The sequence below is a fragment of the Hippichthys cyanospilos genome, chromosome 19 (genome assembly GCF_059441005.1).
Source record: "Hippichthys cyanospilos isolate Australia breed blue-spotted pipefish chromosome 19, RoL_Hcya_1.0, whole genome shotgun sequence".
Lineage (NCBI taxonomy): Eukaryota > Metazoa > Chordata > Actinopteri > Syngnathiformes > Syngnathidae > Hippichthys > Hippichthys cyanospilos.
The window spans coordinates 9,697,825-9,722,605 of NC_142387.1; the positions used below are offsets into that span (position 1 = coordinate 9,697,825).

A 24,781-nucleotide genomic window follows, 5' to 3' on the forward strand; every position below is an offset into this window, starting at 1 on the left:
ACACTGGAGGACTGGCGCGTGTTTGACGAGCCAGGAGCAGAAGCAGCACAGAGGTTAAGGCGTAATTACGGGGCGACGCCCCTGCGGAGCGCATCGCGCCGGCCTTTTCACCTCGCTGTGTCTTTTGATTGCGGCGCGATGAAAAACACATGCGGAGAGAGCAGAGAAATGGCCACAGGGTTCATTTTTAATGCTCGCACACGCGTGCCATCACGTCCATTAAACATATAGCAACATTAAATACAAAAAAACATCTTTTCCATAAGGTTATCTGATTTCATTTACATTTACACAGGGGGAAACATTCATTTATGTACAATTGAACTACACCACAGACTCCCTGCTACATCAGGAGTTGATATGTTCTTCTCTTGATTATGAACAATGTGTCATTTTCGGAACTCGACGCACAAAATTCAATTCATAAAAAAATAATAAAAACATAAAAATGAGCAATGGCATCTAAAACACGCCCCCCCACTCCAAAAAAAACAAAACAAAAAACAAGCGCCTGCTAGTCAAGAGTCACTTTCACACAAAGATTCTGCAAAATTGCAGCAACAGAGAAAGTTAAACTGTCATACAGCCATTGCCTGACATTTAAAAAAAAAATCCAAGCTGTTTTTTAAAAGGAAAATATCTCTTTGCTTTGGAGGGCACCTATTCATTTTTGTCAATATTTTACCAAAATATATATACATTACATCAAAATACCTCTATTAATATAATCACTGTATTGATTAGGCTTCTAGTTGTGCCACTGTTGATCTGCAGTAAATGAGACACTGCGATTTGGACAAGGGTGTGTAGACTTTTATATGAACTATAGCTCCACTTCACCTTATCTGTAAATAGCTTTTTTGAATGTGTTGATTCAGGTAAGTCGAAGCATTTTAAATTATGTGAATAATTTTGACAAAAGGTGTGTCAATTTTTAGGGTGCTTGAGCACCTGCCCCATAAATGCACGTGACTTTTTCAAAGACTCCTTAGAATAGCCAATTTAGCTCAAAATTATTTTATTTTGGAATGCCACTTGAAATTGCACTGTTGAGTTGGGCTTTTCAATTTTGTTTTCATGCAGTTTACTCTCAACAGCGCGAGAAAAAAAAAAAAGCAAACTTTTACAATCTGTATGAAAGGAGCTAGTGATTAGCAGGCTAATCGCGTTACTTCATTTCAGTATTGAGTCCAATGGCACAAAACATAAGCAGGTCCAGTTAACACGAGCCGAATGGTCACATCTCCTACGCGCTAAACTAGCCACCGAGCTTCCTTTGTTATGGCAAGTCCCACTTGATTGACAGCAGAGACAACGTATAGAGTGACACATAAACAAACAAACAAACACACGCCGCACACACACATTTTCCCCTGAGACCGCCGTTGTGCTCGACTGTCCAAATTAAGGCGAGAAGGGAAAACAACAACAAAAAAAGGAAAACACAGTGGACGGGCCTCAAAGTCAGTGTGCCGGTAAACAGTCCCCTACTCAATAAAAAAATGTAAAAAAAAAATTAAAAGAAAATATTAAAACAATCACATGACCACAGAGAGGAGAAAAAATATTTTAAAAAATATTAAATTATCAAAATGCTTGCCTATGACCTTCAACAAATTACCACAGTGAGAAGAAAAATAAATATATTCCCTGGCTAGTTATCTTGTCTTAATACTGTCAATAAAGGTGTCATACAATGACATTATAAAAAACAAAATATAGAAGCAGTTTATTAAAAATAACCCATCAATATTTTAAAAATTCATCTGAGACCGTCTGACCAGGTGTGTTGACAGATACTACATATAAGTATACAATATTAGGTACACATACACCATGCGAACCAATGAATTATGCCGTTTAAAATTCAATTAAAAAATGCGTGGAATATGTATACAGTGAATTTTCTTCAAGCATTACCGTTTGGAAATGGACAATTGAGGGATTAAAATTTGCATTAAAAATAAATGTAAAAATGCTTTTACAAAGATAATGCCATTTTTTGAGGCAATACATTGCAGAATAATAAAATAAATAAGAACTTAAAGTATTTACAAGGGTGTCAATATACAATAAAATTCCAAATAAACTAAGAGATTCATAAATATTTATTATGACTTTACCTTCAGAGATCTTTGTAAAAAAAAAATAAAACTTACAAAAATGTAAATGAATAAACAATGAGCTAAATATGGTTCCCGCAGCTTTCCATGAGATTCGCTACAAACCATAAAATTAAATTAAAACCCAACACGAGTAAACATTATCTTTGTAAAAGCAGAATTGTTTTAGTTGTTTTTGTTTGTGCAGGTGTACCTAATGTTTTTCCTGGGACTGCTGACATTGTCCTTGAATTCTTAAGACGCCTCACACGCATACGTACGCAAGTGCGGATGTAAATCAGGATAACCTCTCGCACATACCATGAGAGAGATTCCCGAGTATGTGAGTCTTTCAGTTGACCGTGTGTCATGACCCGTGTCCCTAACTGCCCCTCATCCACACACCAACACACACACATACACACTTACACATCACAGACAAAATGGCCTTTGTGGCGTTCTTAAAAAAAAAAAAAAGAAGAAAATCTGGAAAAAACTGCACACCTGGGCAGACAAAATGCAAGCTCTCGACCACTGCGAGAGATTCATTTTGCCGCACAAATGTGCAATTGTGCACCCAAACATGTGCAATTTTATTTCAACTGTCTGTCGTTACGCTACAATGTTACACTTCAATATACGGCTTAAAAGATCGCATACAGCGAGCCCATGACATGACATGGGATTGAAATATATATATATATATATATATATATATATATATATATATATATATACATATATATATATATATATATATATAGTTCCCATGAACAATTTACACATCAGGGGATGACCGTAGAACGGCAATATGGCGAAGGAACATTGTACATAGGTGCCTTGAGATACTCCTGACTAAAATTTATTGGCCAATGTCGTGCTGACGTGTGACTTTTGATCCAGCTCAATATGATGGCAGTGAACTCAATTCACTTCATCTTAAGCAGCGGTTTAATATTACCGTCAAAGAGTAGGATTCAAGCTGTTTATTGCCACTTCCAGTTGAAGTTTACCATCAAAATAGACAAACAGAAACACACGTATTTAAAAGAACTTAAAAACTCCTTAAAAACGCCTTCAGTATGTCACAACTAGCTTAGCTTTTATTTAGGTTTAAATGTTATTTTTTGTTTGTAAATGAATGTTTTCTAATATGTGATGCACATTTTACCTTGTGTATTACCTTGTGTATGGAAAGGGTACTGTGAAAAAAGATTCGTCATTTTAGTGTTTTACACATTATGGAAACAGGCTAACAATTAGCATCACAACCAAATGAGAATAGAATGTTATAACTTATAACTTATTCACACGTATTATGTTCTTTATTCCTTACTAAGAATAACGAATGTAGCAACATATTGGATCAAACTTTTTCGGAAACTATTCTTCTTTGCTTGTATTTGGTGGCCAAGGCGTTTAGCACCAGCTAGAACAGCACAACCCTTTACTGGGCACAGTGGCTGCTGTCAGTCGCTAGTCTAAACTTTAAAAACGGCCTTTACTAGGCACAAATGTTTTAAGTTTATTTTTGACTATTTTTAAGTCCTAAACAGGTGAGAATTTTCAGGATGTTAGAGAAAATTTAGGGTTACGTTAGAATTTAACCAATGGCTGTTACAGACACTTTTTGCTCAGTAAAGGGTTAATTGAAATGAGTGATGATGCACAAGTAATTTAGACGGCCTATATCACCAAAATTCAACTTTTAGGAGCTCTTAACTATGTTCCAATGTAATTTCTCACCTTATACATGCCCAAAATGTTAATTTCTTTTATTAATGCATTTTGAAAACAGCCCCAGCCAAGCAGATAAAAATCACTTGCGGGAGGCAATCGAACGATAACAGGCTCCTGTATGACCTCCACATTGCCTTCTTGCCGCCAATGTTATACCTTCGGTTTCATTCAAGCGTTTGGTGAGGGGTGAATTTGCGCCAAGTCTGTCAAGTAAACAGTAAGGTTTCATTTATTAGTTACAAAGTTTTGCTGTAGTTATACAGCATGATTCACCCAGTAGTTATGAGTAGAAGTTACCCAAGGGGGCCCATTTGATAGGATAGTTTGATTGATAGTTATTGTGAATGCTCTCTTGACACGTCTTTTGCTTTGTTGGCAACTCCAGTTCGTTTCAATGCCAGGTTTGGGCATCTTTTTCTGACTGCCATTACTGATCGCTACAATTTTAGCTTTTTGTTGTTATTTCTTCGTTGGCTTTTGAACGACTTCATAAAGGGGGCGCAACAGCCAAGCGGTGAGGGCCGGGGTTTCAGTAAACGAGCCATTTCACTCCCTGGTATTTCATGAGAAATAAATGCGTCAAAGGTAAGACTCTGTCATTTATACGCATATAATTAACCATGGAAAACTTAAAATTTCATATGTATAATGTACAAAATTTTAATCATTGTACTATTTTTCTTTATTTGGCATTTTTCTTTGGGGGGGTGGGGGGGTGATTGTCATGTTCATTCATTTCAATGAATGAAAGATGATTTCATTAAATCCGTGTCTCAAGGCATCATTGTATCAATGATATGGCCATAATTTAGATAGACAAATAAAAATATGCCTTATTATGTGTGCTGCTCCATAACTTACAAAAGACATATCATGTGTGAACGTGTGTATGGATGTGAGCTGCTGATTTGAGGGAGGTGTGGGTGCTACATCAAAGCTGAGCGATGGGAGAGGCGAACAAGGGGTTCGATAAATCAATCAATAAATATTCCAAATATACTTATTTCCATGGCGACAGTGATGTGGTATAGTCCGTGAGCACCCCTACCATACAGTGCTACTGCGAGTGTTTCATAATCGCGTCTGCGCCTCTGGGATGTAAATCTCGATGCTGTCTGCGCTCTCCGTGGCGGAGCTCTGGCGCACCGAGGCGGCGCGCTTGGCAGCGAGCAGGCGCTTGCGGGCCTCCAGACGCTGCCGCTCCGAGCTCTCCAGAGAGCGGTCCCTTGCCAGTGGGGCGTGGCCCTTCTGGGACCTCTTTGGCACAGGAGGGGGTGCGCGTCTCTCCTGGACAGGTGGTAAAACACACTTAAGTGGCCTGCTGCATCCACCTCATTCAGGGGCCAAAATAGATCAAAATAAAAGTGTAGCAAGTGACCTTTTTGAGGGGGCGCGCATGCATTGAATTTTTGTGGTGTTATGGTGGGCGGAGACAGCCATTTGTGAGGTTAAAAAACAATAAAGAAGCACAATTGGAGATGGACAGGCTCTCCAAAATGGCGGCTCACTGTCAACAAAACAAAAAGTGGTGATGTCAGCAAAAAAAAAATTGAAATCATAAAGAAAAGCACATGCATACTAAAAGTGAAACCAAATAATTTCTGAGGCCACAGCTGTAAAATTCTAACGACTGTCATAATGCCAACAACAATAAAGTCAATTACAGGCGGAAAATTACTATAACTGTTATACTAAACTTTACTAAACCAAACCCTCTATTTAAAGTAGAAAATAAAAACAGCCAATTATCATTGGTTGGGCCCTAATTCCCTCTTTTGCAAATTAGCAAAACACTATCAACAACAAGATAACAACACAAGAAAGAACCAATGTAAAAAAAAAAACATGCAAGCAAACACTAAGACAAAATATCCATCTTATATGATTTTACTATGAAAATCTATGCATATTGTCACTTATTGTACACACGTAAAAGTCAAATTCAAGTTTTCTCTTGGTCAGATGCATAAATATTAAGATGGTTTTGCTGTTTGCAATATTAGTATTTTGGAAGATATATTAGTCAGTCAGTGGTCCCCTTCCATTCAAAATGACCAAGTGACCCACGAGTAATCATCAAACTGTTATCGATAGTGGCACCATATGCAAATAATGTTATCTTTGGGAAAATACGCAGTGGCTAAAAATAGTAGTCCAAAATATCAAGATAAGATTGGTATACTGTATTATTACTGACACAGTAATGTCAAATCTCAAATTTCCCAGGGACAAGTTGTAAAGAAATCATGATGCATCATGCATGGTTTTCTTTTCATATACCAAAAATTGTGCATTATCGCAATACTGTCAATATCTGTGGAACAATATCAAGTTATCGTATGAAATAACCGACCCTGGTCCAAACCACAACAGCAGCAGGGAGCATGCAGGTTAGCAGCCATTAACCGTTCCCAAGTGACAACAATAATAATCGCAACACATTCGTCGAAAAGGGGCACCTGGATTTCCGGAGGCGTTAGAGGCTTCCAGTTGTTGGCTTTGAGCTGGTGCAGCTCATCGAACTTGAGGCTGATATTCTCGATGGACAGTTGCAGCATGTCCCAGAAGCCCGCCAGATCCTGGGAGACGGGCCGCGGGTTGGCGTCTGGGTTCTGAGGGTAACACAAACGCACACCAAAGCATCATTATGATGTAATTATGTCATTCAAATCTGTGACATCAACGAAAAGGTTTGTATTAGGCGTGGGCCGATATCCGGGTTGACCGTTTACCGTGGTGTTAAAAAAAGTCAAGGTTTCAATAACTGCGAGTACTGTCTCCATCCAGTAATGAGCATTTTTTTTGGTTAATCTAACATATGGGCGTTTAAACGGACCAGAATATGATTGGCTGCTTTCAGAGTTGACTCAACAAGCCGCCTCTTTGAAAATAATTAGATGGCTTTTTTTTTTTTTTTTCACCGTCTTGGCATGTTGGGAGGATATCCCCTTCGGACCTAAGGAGCATGTTGAAGGACATAACATGTTTATGTGTCCAAACCAATAAATACGCTGTATTTGCTTTCTATTTGCTTAAATTTGCTTTCTATACATGTTTACGGTTTACAGGTGATAACATTTGAAGTTATTTTGAAAATATTCGCATCGTTCGTATAGAAATGTTTTTTTCAAAGTCTAAAAGGCCCCACAGTGGACATTCAATGAACATGATGTGGTTTGTTGATGCGGTATCACTAGTGCTTGCAGAGTTGAGTCATTAGGCTGCCTCTAAAAATAATTTGATGTCAATCGCTCTTTTCTTTTGCCCCTGGCATGCATGAAGGGGAGTAAGGAGGGTTTTTGTTTTGAAACTAGCTTACCAGCGGCAGGACCCTGCGCTAAGAACAATTAGGAAAAAAAAAAGAATGTTAATGTATTTAATTATTGATATTAAACATTGTACGCATTTCTTAATGAACAAAATATTTGATATTTTGTTCCAAAATAAAATTGATTGGGTTGTATGGAAAAAAAGCTGTAATTTTAATACTGTGATACTGAGATATTTTTGCTCAAGGTTATCATACCATAAGAAACTGATATCGGCCCATGCCTAGTTTGCATAGAGAATTTATCGTGAAAACCATCAGGAGAGTATGGAAACCTTATTTGGTTCTTTTGACTGGTATGCACCTTATGATAAGCGATACTAATACGATACATCACATATCAATATGTTTTCCTCGTCCTTAATTTTTATTCCATATTGTCCATTTGTAATTGCACTGTAGATTCTGAATACGGAGCCGTTCTGACTACCATTTTTAATAACAGCTTCTCAGTTATCTTTGGAACATGGAGCATTTCTAATTACAAAGTTAATCACTGCTGCTTGGGTACATTCTGAATATGGTACATTACTATTTGATAGGTTCAATCACTGCCGCTTACCGGTAGGTACATTCTAAATTTGGTGCCTTTTTAATTAGAATGTTCAATCAATGCCGCTCGGGTACATCATCATTGCGGTTCATTAAATCATGATTTTCTTGATGCGGCTCAGCTCAGGTGTTGGTTGTGACCAACTGCCTCTTGGCGGCTCAGTCAATTTTCTGGAGACAGCTTGTGCGGGCGCACGCTGGCTGCATGCATAGTCAATGAGAGCCTCACTCGCCTCGTCGGGGTGATTTGTGCAGGATGACGTCAGTGTCGCGAGTGAGACAAAAAGGGAGGAGGGTCGGGGGTGTCATCATGGGGGGAGGAAGAAGGCATGTAGAGGGTGAGGTGACATACCAGATTCTCCTCACACAGATCCTGGAACTGCTGGAACTTCTGGGACATGAGCAGCTGGGCGCTCCCCACTGCACTGCGGATCTTGCCCAGGACTGCAGACCCACACGCACGCACGCACACACACACACACACACCGCAATTACTCACACAGCCTAGCGCATACTGCAGGCATGTTGCAGCACTGGCAGGGAGAAGGCATTAGTGAAGCAACAGCATGACAATGGCAAGGCGGTGACATCATTACTCGAAATGCTGCTTCGCGTCCTATTACAACAGTGATGTCATGCGTTTTCCAAGGTTACATTTAATGACCAGCTTTACACTACTTCACAAGGTGCTACATTTTGCACAAATAAAAATGTAACATCATATGAGAGACACAGGAAATTGTATTACTGTATTCAATCAAAACGATCATTTAAATTTCTCAGTTGAGCTTGATATTTATTATTAGTATATGCATATTAATCAATAAATACAAGAATGTTCTCTATTGTGAAAAAATATTTAGTTAAATTAATAATATTGCGCTTGAATTTATCATGTGTCTAATTTCACTTACTGTTCATTGTATTACTTTTTAACTATGTAAATCACTTTCTCCATTTTTTAAAACATGAAACAATTTTCGAGCTGTAACAATTTCTTTTTGAGCTATAATAAAATATTATAAGCTTCATGCTGTACATATCGAGTAATTAAACTACCCAACGCTTCACAAAACTGCTTTGACTTTGACTCTCAATTCTGTTTTATGTGTCTATTGATCTGCTACATGTTAGAAGCGTTAAATTCAAGAAAATAATATATTTAAGGAGATTTTTGAGACACGCTGTATTGAATAATTTGAAGGCCCATTCATTTACCTGCTATACAGGAGGGGTTACCAACATGAACCATGTGCCACATGAAAAGCCTGCGCTAATAGCTCACCATTGGAAAATGTAATTTTCTGGGAAGGTTGTCAGAGTTAGCATTTGAAAATGTAAACTCTCAGAGATTTACAGAAATCAGTCTTGTATCTTGATATTTCAGAAGTGTGTATCAAACAGGTAACCCTTCACAATAACCTGTAGCCACTTGGTAGCCCTCAGTTTAAAAAATGTTGGTGACCCCTGCTGTACAGTACAGAGTGCATTTATGATGCCGTATGTGAAGTTTGACCCACTGTCTTCCGGGAGCTGGTTGTCCGTCTGGTCCTGCTCCATCTGACAACACCATCCCTGCATCCGCTCTGTTTCCGCCTGCAGCAGTTTGAGGAACCAGCGTCCATCTCGTGGACACACCGAGAGGCAGATGGGCTCCAGCGCCCCCTCCGCCGCCTCCGGTTCGGCCGCGCTGTCCATCCACGGGTCCGGAGGGGGAAGGATGGACGGGTCGAACCCCGCCTCGCCGTAGTCCTCCCCGGCGCAGGCGTGGTAGTGGTTGCCCGAGCCTTGGATGCGGACCGTGGAGGCGCCGGACGAGGAGTCGCGGGAGTGCTGGCGCGGCATGGTAGCGCAGTGGCGCGGCGGTGGCAGCTGCGGGCCGTCTGAAGGCTCGTCCAGGTCGGCCTGGACTGCGGTGGTGACGCTGTTGGAGCGAGTCATGCGGCGGTGACTATAGAACAAGGACAAGGAGGTAGTATGTTAGTGGAGTTCTAACTACTTTTTTTCACATTGAAATGAATGAAAATGTACTTCATCATTCAAGTACCCCATGAATTTTTCTATGAGAAGAGCAGCACTAGAATACTACCTATACCAAACATTTTTTTCATACTTTGCCTCAAATAATTGGCTGATCTAAACTCCTTGTAGAGAATAAAGAATATATGACTGTGAAAACTGCTATATTGAATGTGTTGCTGCACTGTTCAGTTATCAGCACTTAAGGGTTTAGATGTAGGGGTGAACTCTTGAGTAGTGACCCCCCCCCCAAGAATAAAACACATCAGCTGTCATCGAATTACTGCTCCAAAACAGTAAACAATACTTGTCTAAGCTGCCATCTCAAATATCAATTAAAATTGGCCGAATACCAATATTGGTATGAGTACCTGCCCATGCTTATTTATGGTGTTTCCAATATGTGTTTGCAATAGCATTAAGCTAACAAACTAAAGGCTAAGCTATGTGTTTGTTTTCAATACAAAAAGTGTCATTCTCCCAGTTATATGTTTAATTGTGAAATCTTACAGTTGCACGGCCCTCTGGACTTAAAACTAAAAATGGCAGCACAACTGTGTGAGAAGTAGCAATAATTTCGCTTTAGTGAATGAATTATGAAGAGGTAAAAAGGCTGCAATGTTGGCAAAAACATCTTGGGCAACCCTCAGCTTGACCTGCCCCACATACACAAGCACACACACGCCTGTGAACACACACAGAGTCAGGTCCTCCTCATCTCCAGACATGCAGTCCTCCTTAAAGCTTCTCATTCATCACTTCCTCCCTCTTCCTCCTCCTCTCCATTCATCTCTGTTGTTGCGTGAAACGCAGAGCGAGGAGGTGCACATGGGAGTAGAGTTCGGCTGACATCAAACACATTGCCGTGTGTGTGTGTCTGTGTGTTTCTGTGTGGCACAGTTAAAGAGTAACTCCTCCGAGCAGGTGTTCAGTCATAATGACCTGAGCCTGCTCCATATCGACCAGCTAACAACTTCCTACAGGGGGCCGAGATGCCGGGCAAGGCCAAACACTTGAAAGTAGACCAAAAATAGTGCTTATCAACAAGACAGAGGGCGGAAAAACACAGAAAAACGAAAAGGAACTGGATTTTTGGAGGAACACACTTTGAGGTTTTACTTTTGAAGATGTTGTCAACAAGTTACGAGAGTTCTGGATTTGAAAAAAAAAAAAGGAAGTTAACTAAGAACTATTTTTATGGCTAAAATTCCCTTGATGCAAAGCGGCTGAATTAGCATGCAGCACAGGGACAGCGAGCGTCCCGCCAGTGGATGACTTGTAAGCGCATGAAGCACACTCGGCTGCTTCTTTTCACAGTGTCCCCTCTCACAACTAAAACTCCGGCAAACGACCCCCACCCTCCGCCATACAGCCTCCCCAAAAAAGTGGCCTGAATCACAATGACTGCTGCAACAGATGGCTGTCAAACACCCTCCCCCTGTACCTCCACCATCCCACTAGCTGCACCGCATCCTCTGGGCCCAGCTGTCACGTCGGGGGCCCCCTGCTTGAGGTAGACCAAAGGGGGGGTGGCGGAAAAGGAGGGGAGGGGGGTGTTTCTCTGATGCCAACCATCAGTGAGCTGAGACAGCTGCTGCACACTGGACACAACAACCCTCTCTGTGTTTGGCTAATGCCTCTTCCTGTTCATTCGAGAAATGTTGTAGGATTCCTGACTGCAGTCCTGGAGGACATTATCGTGACATGACCTATCATCAGGTGTGCAGCATCAAATAGTCCAAATTGGTCTCTCTCTCTCTCTCTCTCTCTCTCTCTCTCTCTCTCTCTCTCTCTCTCTCTCTCTCTATATATATATATATATATATATATATATATATATATATATATATATATATATGTGTGTGTGTGTGTGTGTGTGTGTGTGTGTGTGTATAAGGGAGGTGTGCATCTCTTGGGGACACCAAGGAGTATGTGACATTTTTACTGTGTTTCTGTAAATCAAACATACTTTGTCAGGCCATTTCAAGAAAAGTACATTTTTCTTTTAAAATTGAGAGCAAATTAATTGGAACATGAAGTCAAACTGGGTTAAAGAGACGGGTGAAATACACCTAGAGAGATTTCTACAAATGTAGTTCCAAACATGTAATAAATAGAATATGGATGGCGCAGCACTTTGAGTGTTTTCTTTTTCATTTGAAAATCCTTTGCGTACTTGAATGAAAAAAGCATTTCACAGGGGATAGATGACTGAGAAAAGTTTGAACCACTGCTCAACCGTCAAACCAAGACTGCTGCTATAACATTCTCGCACACCCACGCAGACAAACACAAGCTGCTTAGGTTTTACTTTTCCGCGTCCATTGTTGTCTTTGCACTCACCAGCGCTCATCTTCCACCTGGATTCCTATAGAGTGAAACTTAGACTGCTCCTCTGTCGGCCCCTCCTCCTCCGGCTCCACCTGTCAGCAACAGACCAGCTGTCAATCAACATGTCGAGCATGACGGTGGGGATCTGGCGACATGTTTGTGCAGGCGGGTGGTCAGCTATGTAAACAGAAGCTGTCTTGCTTAAGCCAAGGTCCAGCACATGTTAGTGACACCTTCTCACTAGCGAAAAAGCAGGTTCCTGGATTCCCGATGGTGGTTGCTTATGAGTCAAAGCGGTTCGTCATTTTGAATTTTAGAGTACATTCACTAGAACAGGTGTGCTCCAGAGATAGTGTTGGTTGACCACATGATGGAGAAAAAAAAAGTCAGAAAAAAACCATAAATGAAGAAATAAACACTGTTTACAAAAGGGGAGGAAAAGATGATTAAAAGTTGACTGTTGTCAACAACCATGATTCCGGGAGGAACTTCAAAATAAAAGCATTATATGGTTGTTTGTGTCAGGCATTGCTTGTTGTGGTTGAGTTTATTTTGAAGCAATGACTGACCTTCTCACAATGTTTGGCTGTTTTGCTAAAAAATACTTGGTTCAGATTGACTATGTGGACGGCGTAACGAGCAACACATTTGAATTGCAGTCAATGAAGTTTGTGTGATTGGGTGACATCTACAGTACACGTTTGGTGCGATGCCCATGAAACGTGATGAAGGACAGCCAACCAGTTTCAGGAAACAGCAAACAGAAATATAGCGCGGCCTTCCAAATTTAAAAGCAGTATTTCAAAATCAGATAACACAGGTAAGTGAACAATTCAAACTGGATGATGAACTTCATGAACTCTGAAAACTGAATAAATCTCATCTTAATGCCCATGTTTGTGAACACGGATGATTCAGACATTGGTTCAGTCTGCTTGTTTCTTTTAATGAAAATAATATGGTACAACTGATTCCTCTGCTCTCACCCACATTTATAACATATATATATATAAAATGTTTGAGCACCCCTGTATTAGAATATCTACCTTTGGATAAGAAATATGTGCAATATGAACATTTTACAGCAAATACTGTAGTTAGCTGCATAAACATACCAAAGCAAAGGCATTGTTTTCCACCAACCTGGATCCCGATGGAGAGGCACTTGCGAAGCGCTTCCTTCTGCGCCTTGCTGTCGGTGGAGACGTGGGCGACGGCGGTGGACGTGACGGTGACGGTGCTGGTGCTGTTGGTGACGTGCTGGCTGGCGGGGCCGTGCACCTGAGCGTTGGCGGCCTCGATGGCCGCCGTCAGGGCCTTCATGCTGTCGATGCTCTCGGTGGAGTTGGACAGGCCCGGCTGCGAGCTGATGCCCTTGCGCGGGCCCGAGCCGCCGTCCATGTAGGCATCCTGCGCTGACTCGGTGCTGCTCTGCGCCGTGATGGATATGAAGGGCTTAGATGGGGTAGTCCGCGGGGGGACTGGAGGGGGGGTCTTCTTGTAGGTAGTGATGCATGATGACACTACGGTGAACAGAACACAGAAAAAAGGGAAGGGATTTCAGTATAAACCGTATTTTTCGGACTATAAAGTATGCGGGTCGCAAAAAAACTATAAATCGCAGGTTATAACCTAATTTATGCAGAAATATGCAACATGGACATTTTTAAAAAGTCTTTTTATTTTATTTCAAACTGCCTGGGTAAAGCAGCATCATGCTTTCAACACAGACTGAACCTACCTGCACATTTAGAAATAAGAGAAGCATCCACATATTTTCAACAGAACACAGAACTGTTATAATATTGCACAAACACAACTGTAACGTGATTGGTTCTGTGGAAAGTGGAAAGTGATCCCTGGCGGTGAGTAAAATAGTAGTTCAAACACAAATTCTAAATGTTCTAATTCAAATCGAATTACAAATTATATTTTCAACACCATTTTACCAGTAATTTTCAAGCCTCCCGCGAAAGCATAAAAATGGAAATCGAGTCTGAAAATGTGACAGAGGCATGAGACAAAACGCAGTGTTGCATTATGGGAAGTGTAGTGCCTTTTTAGATCACAGTGGACATTCGGGAGTCACAACGAGCAGCAGATTAGGGTCGCTTGAGAGAAATGTCAGTTCAGTAACAGGATTATTCTGCCAGCCTCTTGACCCACTGATCTACATGACTAAAGCCTCCATCCATACGCTGACTGTACAAAGCACTGAATCCTTCAAGTGTGTCACAATGCAAGGCGCTCTTGAGTTACAGGCAGCAATACAATGGAGCCTCTCAGATTTACACCGGTCAAACCTGTACCAAAACACGCCAACACACTCATGACATTGGATGCCTTAGTTTTATAATGATGAAGGTGTGATAGTGTGTGATAGTTCTCCGTATACACTGCCCCCCCCTCAAAAAAAAAACACTAGCAAAAACCTATGAGAAAGTTAAAAACAAGCTAGTGCTGCTGCTGTGCCGATCAAACCACGCCCATGCCCAAAACCATTAGAGCTTCCATCAAGGCCTCTCTAGAGGTCAACCGAGAGGCTGACATCATCCTTATCCTCCGCCCCGCCGCCTGCACCGACATCCGAGCCAACTCGAGGAGCGAGCGGATCTTCAAACGGGAGGATGAATGGCGCGGCGGCTGCGGCGACGGGCGCGGTGACATCAGCGCTCTGAAAATAAAACGTGCATCGCGAGCCGCAAAGCAGATGCGAGACTGTTGACTTCCTGTGTCTTTTCATACATCTGCATGTGCTTTAAGGCATTCCTTTCCTCGGTTGACGTTTAACTGGAGGATTTAGGACATGAGTACAGAAGGGAATTGGATTGCTTAGGTAAGGGTAGGATTAGGTTAGTACAAATAACTAACACTTGGAGAACAAAAAGGGGTATAATAAGAGTAAATTTACTACAGGCCTGTTTTAGACCCTCCTCAATCCCAACACAGGATGAAAACAAAATTATATATATACATATATACCCTAACCCTATATAAAAATAGATAGTAGATGTTTGAATTTCTGGACTCATCTAAAAACATCTAAAAACGTTTTTGGCAGTGAATGAGTTTATTTAAACATTTCACAAAGCCTTTGTGAGTTTCAACACTCGGTATTTTAGCCATTATTTAGCCATATATGCAGGACAGAAAAAAAATGATTTCTTGTTGTCAGATTAAAATTCCAAGGAATCAAACAATATTAAATGAAAACAGGCCTCGGTTTCCTCATTTCATACCATCCTCATGTAGTCTAACACTTAAAAATGAGAAGAAAAAAAAATACATAAGTACCTGGAATAGAAGGTCTGGGAAAAAAAAAAAAACAAAAACGTAAAAATACGTCTTTGGCACTGAACGAGTTAAAAGTCGCATTTATTACAAATTTGAGTCTCGACGTTTCCCAGCTGTCGTGGGGAATATAACCAACGCCGATGGCTTTATCTGGGCGAAAGGTCACCGGGTACACGTCCACAAGTGGGAGGCGCAGGGCGAGGTCCTGCCCCCCCATCCGCCGCGTAGGTTCAAAGGATAGAATGTCAGACGCTTTCAGGGCTGCTATCCCCTCAAGTCATCTAAAAGTCAGTCCGATAACAAAGCGGGAGAAGCTGTCAGTGCCCAAACCAGACGCTCCAGAGGATGACAGCTGTTTGGAAAGCCCAGACAGGTTAAGTAAACACGGGCCAAAGAGACAAGGGGAGCGAGATATGTAGAAAAGCACGACGTTGATGCGGCCCCGCCACATCAATGGAGACCACAGACTTCCTGCCGCTGATACGCTTGCCAACCTTCACAGGGCTGGCGGCAAAAGACCCCGCCCACGCATGAAACAGATACTACAAACACATCAGCAAAACCACATGAATTCACATTTGCGCCACTGAAGTGACTGAGAATTTACACTGCGGGTCAAAGTGCCAGGGTTCCATTCATCACAGGCGACATATATGATAACGTTGGGGTTAGCTTGAAGAAAAAAAAAACTGAGGAGCACCATATGCTTCACTTGGATCAGGTCTCCTAAATTTTTTGGCATATCAATGTCAAAACATGTCTCCAGCCTTGCTGTGGGCATGGACATGATCTTCAGATTTTTTTTAGCTACTGTTTCAATGGAAATTTGGTGTTTGGTGCATGGCAGGCAATCTGTCCCTGGAAGTCTTCAAAATCTGCACATAAAACAGGAGGTGCTATGTCAACTGAGACTGAAAAATTGTGTTCAAAATTGAGGGGTAGGCATACGGTAGGGTAGGCTGGGCAAAAAAAAAAAAAAAAAAGATGAACTCTTTCAGGGCCATTGACGAGAGTTCTTGTCTTTTAAAGTAATAATAATGAAAATAAATGATAAAATGATCGTCAAATGTGTTTTTATATGGAGGGTAGCTGACACCCTTGACCAATGCTTACCTAATAGAAGCCAATAGAAGCACTGTAGTGATAACTGTGACCATTGGATGGCAGTGTTTCCTCGCATACAACACAGATATTACCTACTTGAAAGATAAGTGAAAATGCTAAATATACTGGCTGTCTAAGAGGCCTCCTTTTCTGATAACGCTTGGCATTGAAAGAGTTAATTGATGTCATTTTAAAAATTGACTATTAGAAAATTACCTTAAATCATGAAATGCACAAATTATTAGCTTTTTTCCCTACACACTATGGTATTACATATTTGTGCTGTAGGAATGTTAAAACTAATTTAAAATCAGTATATGTTACATTTCACAGGATTTATTTTTTTAGTAATTTAAACATTTAACACTTGTCTAAGCATTTGCAGAGACATTTCACATGAAAGGGAAAGCATTGAAAGAAGACAGTAAGGAGCTGAAATTTCACCCTGATACCAAAGTGCAACATGGCACGACCACTTTGTTATCACACTACAAGGAGTCTTCTATCATTTTGGCTAAAAATACTGCGGGAATGATGTGGAAATGATCCAAAAATGGTCAAATTAAACAGATTTCATCTGTTTTGGGGGTTTTGGGGGTCCACACTGCCAAGCTCCATGGGAAAGATATGGATGACAGTTAGGGGTTAGGGGTGAGAAGGTTTTAGGATTAGGGGAAAAGTTTAGGGTTTCAGCATAGTGTCAAATTTAGGCTTATTGTTAGGTTAAGTTTTGAGGATTAGAGTAAATTTGGGTTTAGGGGTTGTGGATTAAAGTCAGTCAGGATTCGAGGATAGCTTTAGGAATGTTCACTCTATTTTTCCAGCTTCCAAATATTGTTAGTGTGTAAACATCTGTTTTCAGTCAGCAATGATCTCAATGTAAACCCTTCAGGTTGATTCTAATAACCTCAACGGTACGGCACCCCGTATCACCACAAAGAAAACTTGTGGAATTTCCTCTGGGCTGCGAGCACTGTAGATTTTGTGAATGACAGGTCTCCTTGCTTCAAACGCCGACACGTCGGTGTGAACTCCCCCTCGCCTCTTCTGCCGGCCTATCAAAGAAAACCTCCGCCCTCCCCCTGAGACCGTTCATTTCTGCAGCCCTTATAACCGAAATAGACTTCCTCTTCTTTGAGGTTCGGCCGAGTGTGTCGGCGCAGAGGTGTTCGTGCTGGCGCAGCTTTGCGATAGACTACTTGGGGGGAAAAAAAAATACGAGCAGATGGAGCAGGGACGAGCTCCCTCGCGCGGGGACCGAGGGAAAATCCAGATCATTCGAACAAATGAGGGTGTAACGGGGGGAGTTGACAGCCCAGCTGCACCGTGTTTGGGTCCACCATTTGCCCGTGTCACACAAGAACATCCATTTGTCCGTCCCTCTTCTGCCGCACGTAAACACAGCCAGGCCAGCTGGACGGCTTTTGTGATAGTGTTGCCACGGTGACACGCGGCAACATGAACTTTGCCAGTAGGCTTGGCGTCACACCAGAAGGGCGGGAGGAGGTGTGGTAAGGGGGGGGTAAGCTTCTGTTGGTCGTTTGTTTACCTTGATGGGCCCGCACTGCAGCTGTAGCCGGCAACACCTCAACGGCAGCCTGCCAGCCATTACAGAGAGAATAATAGGCCCGGGTGTTCAAAAACAAGCACACAATGGACATCCGAGGAAAACGCTCATGTTGTCACCGTTTCCAAGCCTTGCTGCTTTATGTTTGCGATATAAAAACCCGCAAAAACTCCACCGGCAGGTTTGTCAAAAGCTTTTTCTGGGACACTGTCCTAAGCTGGGCGGTTCATTGGTGTGACATTACAAGGCCACAATGCAGGGCAGAAGCATCCTGAGCTCAGTGTCAATATGAGTCGCAACAAAAAAAAAAGAGCATCGGAAGTCACCCCAGGTTGGCCGACATCACGCTTTGAAGTCCAGGTCTTTCTTTGACTATTCAATCCCGCAAGTATTTTTCCAGAACCGTAACAATACTTTCAACTCATAACGTGTCTGAAATCACCTTTCCTATTGAAATAAATACAAATGCCGTTAATCCGTTCTTAACAAAGAGAATATCCGAAGAAGTAGTCATTATATGGCTTGTATACTAAATAACTTCCTGTCAGCTCCCTTGGTTCTTTAAGAGTCCTCTGACTATGCCCTGAGTCACCTGATGTTGGCCTTGGGCTTTCAGCCACATGGTACTCGAGGTCAGCCGAGGGGGTTTGTACACTCCAGATGCCAGAGCTCCATCAGACACAATAGCCCGCTGTAAGTGTGTGGAGCAGCTTTTACAGCACTATATTTAGTATGTGGGACGGCCCGTAGAGGAAAAACTGCCACTTGTAAAAACACACTGCTCTTAAAACCGCTGAAACTTGTAGATTTACTTGTAACAGTGAGTTCAGGAAATGGCACACATGTTCATTCTTGTGAATGATATTCTGCATTTCGGCAATCTTACTTCAAGTATGAAATATTTGACTAATAACTAGAATCCCTACTGCAGTAGCTATAGCCATGGTTGGTGGTCTTTTTCAATGATGCCGCCGGTGAAATATTTTTCTAGCCAAGTGCCCTCTTCCCAGCACAAAAAAAAAAAAAAGAAAAAGAAAAGTGAGCATTGTGCAATCTATGTTTGGTTTCTTAAACTTTGGAACTAAATATGTAGCCGTATCTCTATCGGTGTATCGTCTTTAGCGAGTGAAGAAGATATATCGCGTCGGATCATCTACTGAATTTTTGTCTCATCTGCCGGAAGATTTGAGTTAAATGTGGATCGTAAAGACATACCATACAAAAAAGTCACTATAATACAGCTTAGCAATATGTTGCTTTATCTTCTAATTGATTTGCGCTTAATTTGAAAATAAAAATGTACTGCTCTTGACTTAAAAAGTGTTCCCTTCCAATTTTAAGTGCTTTGTGTTTTTGTAGTTTTTTACAAAAATATGTAGCACACTATGTTACTGTCACATGCTGATAATACTGGCGATGTAGTGTTTGCGACATGCGACGGCCGCTACCCCGAGGGCAACTTCACCTCTAAAGAGAGAAACTCCCATGTCTGCTGACTACCATCAGGGGACGGAAACAGGAAATTTTACGCCCAAAAAGAGACACATGACTGTTCAGCCTCAGTACTATACTTAAGAGATCCCTGGGAATGGTGAAAAAAGGTTGACAAATGGAGGAACAATGTCCGCCAGGGGTCAAATTCACTTATTAACTGTGAAAAAGCAGGGAACGCTGTTTTGAGAAGCATTATATTAGATTTGCTGATACCTTGTAAAAATCTCACGTATATCTTGAAGTACTCTTACGTACCCACTATTTGAGAACCACCAAGATGTAGAACTTTGTTAGAATCCAGTAACAATGCCGTCATACTTTCTGAATGTACATTACTGATCAAAATATTTGACACACAATCAAATGAGAAATAGTGTCTCAAGGCTTTTTTTCAGTTAAGTCCTTTTAGCGTGACTTATCGGCGAGCAAAAGGAGGACGGAGGGACACATTAGGCTTTTGTTCGGCGGTGCCTGCAGGGGGGGCCGAAAGAGACAGCGTCGCTCACTCCACGCTCGGCCGAGATAAGCGGGAGCTGAGCAAAAAGGAGCAGGATGAAGTTTTCCAAGCCCTTCAGTGTCCCGGCGCATTCCAGCTGCTTTGTGGCGCAGAAAGCCGAGCGTTAGCTAAGCCGGTCGCGCCCACGCATCTCACGCATGCTTTCCCGCTAAGCCGTCGCTCAAGAGGGCCCGTCCGCTCCTGACACATCGCATGTCAGCGGCGACAGCCTTACAACTTTGGCAAAAAAAAAAATGCCGCAGCTGTGACGCGGAATATAAGTAAGTGAAACTGAATGCGTGACTCAGCGCTGACTGGGCCTGCACAGGAGAAAGACGTGCGAGTGGTCACTTACAAAACATCTTGGCTAAAATTACCAGCGCACATGTTACCGCATGTTGATAGAACAGTGCAAGCTCCGCTTCCAAGGTCTTGAAGTTAAAAGCAGACATGATGACAAGCTCCATTTTTATCAATTGAAAAGAAAAAAGGAGCTAGCGTTGTGGAAGAAATTGTTTTAACTGTTTTTTTCCCCATCAAAAAGCTCATTTGAATATTTGTAAACATTCGGAAGAAGAACAAAACCAGCAACAATAAAATGCCTGATGGTTAATCAAAATTCGGACAATTTATTTTATTCATCTGAGTGAGTTGCATGAATGATTGATGGAGTCATGCTTCACAATTATTATTTGCAAAACCCCTTAGGAAAGAGAAAACATTTTGTGCCTCTTACTTAATGCAGTGACTATTAAAAAGAACATTATCGATATACATGTTAAAAGATGCATCTAAAATTATAGACTTTTGTATATAATTTTGTATATCAACAAAAAAAAAATGAATATACCAGTAACATCAGGACTACTGAAAAAAAAAGTCAGGAAAAGCTGACTAGAACAATTAAACTCTTTGGTTAATCATAAGGTTGTAAATCACCATTTAGCATTCTTTTAACCCTTGCAATCCCATTGGGACAATGCGCCCCAGAGCTTTAAAAAAAAAAAAAAAATGGCAGTGGGACAATTTCTGTACAATTTTCTTGTACAATTTCTCATTAATTAACCATCTAGTACTGCGGAAATATAAACAAGTAATGAATGCCATCAATTATATTTTGGGGAAAAAAAAACAGCAGGGAAAGGGTTAAATGTGAAGTTAAATGAACAAAGCCCCTTCAGATATTAGAAGAGGGTGTGCGCACATTTGCAACCACTTTATCCCATGTATTTTTTCCGATGGTTGTACAGGTCATAGGTCACAATGGTGGAGTTGTTGGACCTATAAGGGGCAACTTGCTAACTGGAACGTCACATGCGGGCCGGCCTGCTATTTCCATTTAAAAGCAGCAGCATGTGGTCAAAAGTTCACATGTCTCCCCCCCCCCCTTCTAAACTAAAGACCACTCTCGTGATTAAACTGGATTCTTAACTCCCCTCCCCAAAAAAAATCTCCAAAATATAACAGGAAGAATCTGATTTGATGAACTTTCAAGCATCAGCACAAGTTGCAACCCCTTCCGCATTTTTTCCCCCCGTTCTTTGTCTTGACCACTCGCACATGGTCTCGGGTGGGGTGCAGGGTTGGAGGGGGCAGAAAGGAGACACTGCAATGTGGGGTCGTAATCCGCAATCCACACCCAGAGGCACTCTTAAAGAAAAAAAAAAAAAAACCCATCTGGGCCTGGAACGTCAGAAGGCTCTCTGTGTGCGGACAGGCCTTGGGGGGAAGTCACCAAAGGGTGGGGGAGCGCATTCGCAAAGTTGAAAAGTTTGCTGAGAAGGGGCTGCGCGGACCGTCTTTAGTGCCGACACATCCTGCTCACGGGATAGACTGCGTCGGCCTCTCTCAGGTGTGACTTTTCACACCCACTTTTTTTTTTTTTTTTTTTTGCACGGGGTGGAGGTGACTGGGGGCACAATGGCCTCGCCGACATTCCCACTCTCCTGCCGGGAGCGCTCGTTTGTCTCCCGCATTCCTTTGCCCATTCATCTCTTTCTCCTTACACGGGGAGGAGGGGGTCTTAAAAACTGCCTCCCACACATACACACACACACACACAAAATCCCCCCCTTCCACCTTTTTTTTTTCCTTGCTTGGTTAGTGAAGCAGCAAAGAGGGAGGAGGACGAAAAGAAAAAGGGAGATGGATTCTTGCTGGGGTTGTCTCTCAATGTGCATCGGGGGTGAACTGTGGCTTATTTTTAATGATGGGTTCAAACGAGAGAGGAAAAAAAAAAAAGAAGGCTGGGTTCACACGCACATATGCGCACACATTACTGTAACCGAAGTCTGGGACTTTCACAGAGAGGTCTTTAATTTTCCCTCCTTGCCCTCCCACACTGCAACGGCTCCAAACCACCCACTTATATCCAGCAAAAAGACTGACTCCAGATCAGCCGAGTCCAACAGACGAGCAACTTGGTCACCAGAGCAAAGTCCAAAAAGTTGGAAAAGTTGGTATTGTACGGGTTTCAAGTGCTAAAAAAGATACATGTACTTGGAATATTTTTTAACACTGCTGACAAGGCTTGCTGCTGTTTACATGTACACATACACACATCTTCATTCACGTATAGCTGCAAGCTACAAAAGTGGTCTTCAAAGTTCCTTGGTATAAAAAGCTTGATAATCACTGATATCCTCCTAAGACTCTGCCTATGCATTTGTGTGCACTGTTGTGTCCATTGTGTCTCAGTAAGAGAGCAAAAATCTTTTCCGAATACATCGTTGGAACGGCTGGATTGTCCTCTACTGGGCACACTAAGATAAGATAAGATATAGAGCAAAAACAAATGTTCACTACAGTGGACACAAATGAATAGGCTGGGTTCTCAAGAGGACATTGATTATTTAACTGATACGTTTGCCCCGATCGGCCCACAGTCCAAAAAAATAAAAAGTACAGTAAATGTCTTTATTGTCACACTTTCTGTTCTGCAATTTATAGTCCAGTGAGGTTTATCTGTCTTTTTTTTTTACTTGCAAGAAGAGGGTAATCTCCCTGCTAAACAAAGGGACATAGAAGACACTCTCAAAGTTTTGACTTTACTCGCCACACGTAAACACGATCAGGCGTGTTACAGTTGTGTTTGTGCAGTATTCTAACAATCTGATTTTTATCGGGGTTATGTTGACAATGCGTTGGTGCTACTCTTGGTTCTAAACGTGCAGGCATGTTCATTCTGTGTTGAAGGCATGATGTTGCTGCATCCAGGCAGTTTGAAAGAACGTTTTAAATGAAAACAAAAACGTAAAAAAACGTCCATCTTTCTGCTTAAATATCTGATGTTACGGCCTGTGGCTTATAGTCTGGTGCGGCTAACACGTAACACAATTTTCTGTTGTATTTTTATTGGCGCGGCTTATACAGATAATCCTGTATTTGATTATATTACTCGACGTAAAAAAAAAAATCACAAATACTAGCACACATATATGGGAAGTCCCTTCCAGATGTCGCTCCTGCTCCAATATCGATACTGGTTGTTACTTATATTGGTCTAAACAATATATTGGTCTCTACAAACAAGTCTGCTGTCTGCATTCATATTTAATGTTATTATTTTTAAGCATGTCTACTGTCCGCTTCGCTGCCATAAAACCAGACTTCCCCCATTTCGGGGCTAATAAAGACATATTGTAATCAGCATAACACTTATGTGTTGTTTAAACATCGGGGGGCTTTTTGAGTTTAGCTTGCAGGAGCCACGAGGATCATCTAGCATCTAGACAGAGGAAATCCTTTGCTTTTCTTTGCCAAAACATAGAGAGAGAGAGAGGATCCAATAGCCAATGGGACATCTTGGGCCTTATTTTTTTTTTTCCCTTTGGCAGGAAAGCACCCTAGCAAGAAATGCAAGCAGCGAGCAACCGTTCTTTTGTGTCAGCTCCCTCCGCCTCCAATCTGACAAGAGGGAGAGAGAGCAAGGGCGGGAGGGAGAAGAATGAGTGACGTTGCGCTTCCTGTGTCAAAAAACATCCAAACATCAGCCCCTTCCTCTCCTAATGGCTGTCATCAAAGTGCCGCAGGACATCCTATTCCTAATTCGGGCAATGTGAAACTTGAAAATGCCCAAATTACGCTGACATTTTGGATTAGCTTTATCTTTATACTTATCAACCTAAAATCTAAAAAAGGTGAGTGTACTACAACTACAGTGACTCAGTAAAATGTTGTAAATTTTACAAATTTTCTAGAGGAAATAGACTATATGACCATTTGTTTTGTTGTATTTTTCTGTCTGCATTTATTGTTCCGCTGTTTTTATTCAAATGAAGTTCATCGCTGAGCAGGGCCTAAACCATGATTATCGATGCCTACTTTGAGCACGTCAATGGCGATTTCCATTTTATGTTAGCATTAAGCTAGAAGGCTATCAGAATCAGGCTATCAGGCTATCCATAAAGTAACTTTGTTTGAAATACACAAAACATATTTGTTTTCTCTTCAGTTAGAAAGTAAGATTGATCCGGTATTGACATTAAAAAGCTTGAAGCCTCTTTTTTTTTAAAAGTGGTGTTTATTATAATTTAAATGTTTTGTTTCCCCCAGTTCTTTAGGTTCCTCTTAGAGTTTGTTGTTACAGTTGCAGAATAGGCAGCAAGATGCACCTGTTTTACGTAAACGTCATTTCCATGTCCTATAATTGAAAAAAAAAAAAAAAAACTATATACTGATCAGCATAATTTGAGCCAAAGTTTCTGTGTACAAATTCGCTTTTACGCCAGGCTGGCCAGTAGTGACTACATTTG

The 24,781-nt window shown here is 41.5% G+C and overlaps 1 protein-coding gene across 4 annotated transcripts in view; it reads right to left on the reverse strand.

The window, feature by feature from the left end:
- Positions 1–165: 165 nt before the first annotated feature.
- Positions 166–24,781, reverse strand: part of dlgap1b (discs, large (Drosophila) homolog-associated protein 1b) — an 89,305-nt gene continuing 64,689 nt past the window's right edge. For 3 of the 4 annotated variants that reach the window (XM_088402393.1, XM_088402392.1, XM_088402391.1), the window contains 6 exons: positions 13,216–13,595; positions 12,085–12,164; positions 9,243–9,673; positions 8,075–8,166; positions 6,302–6,454; positions 166–5,129 (listed from right to left, as the gene is read on the reverse strand). In XM_088402393.1, the coding sequence (XP_088258519.1) occupies positions 4,914–5,129; positions 6,302–6,454; positions 8,075–8,166; positions 9,243–9,673; positions 12,085–12,164; positions 13,216–13,595 (1,352 nt within the window). In that variant the 3' untranslated portion in view covers positions 166–4,913. Of the gene's footprint in view, positions 5,350–6,301; positions 6,455–8,074; positions 8,167–9,242; positions 9,674–12,084; positions 12,165–13,215; positions 13,596–24,781 lie in introns of all 4 variants that reach the window. The other variant, XM_088402394.1, reaches the window with a different exon arrangement.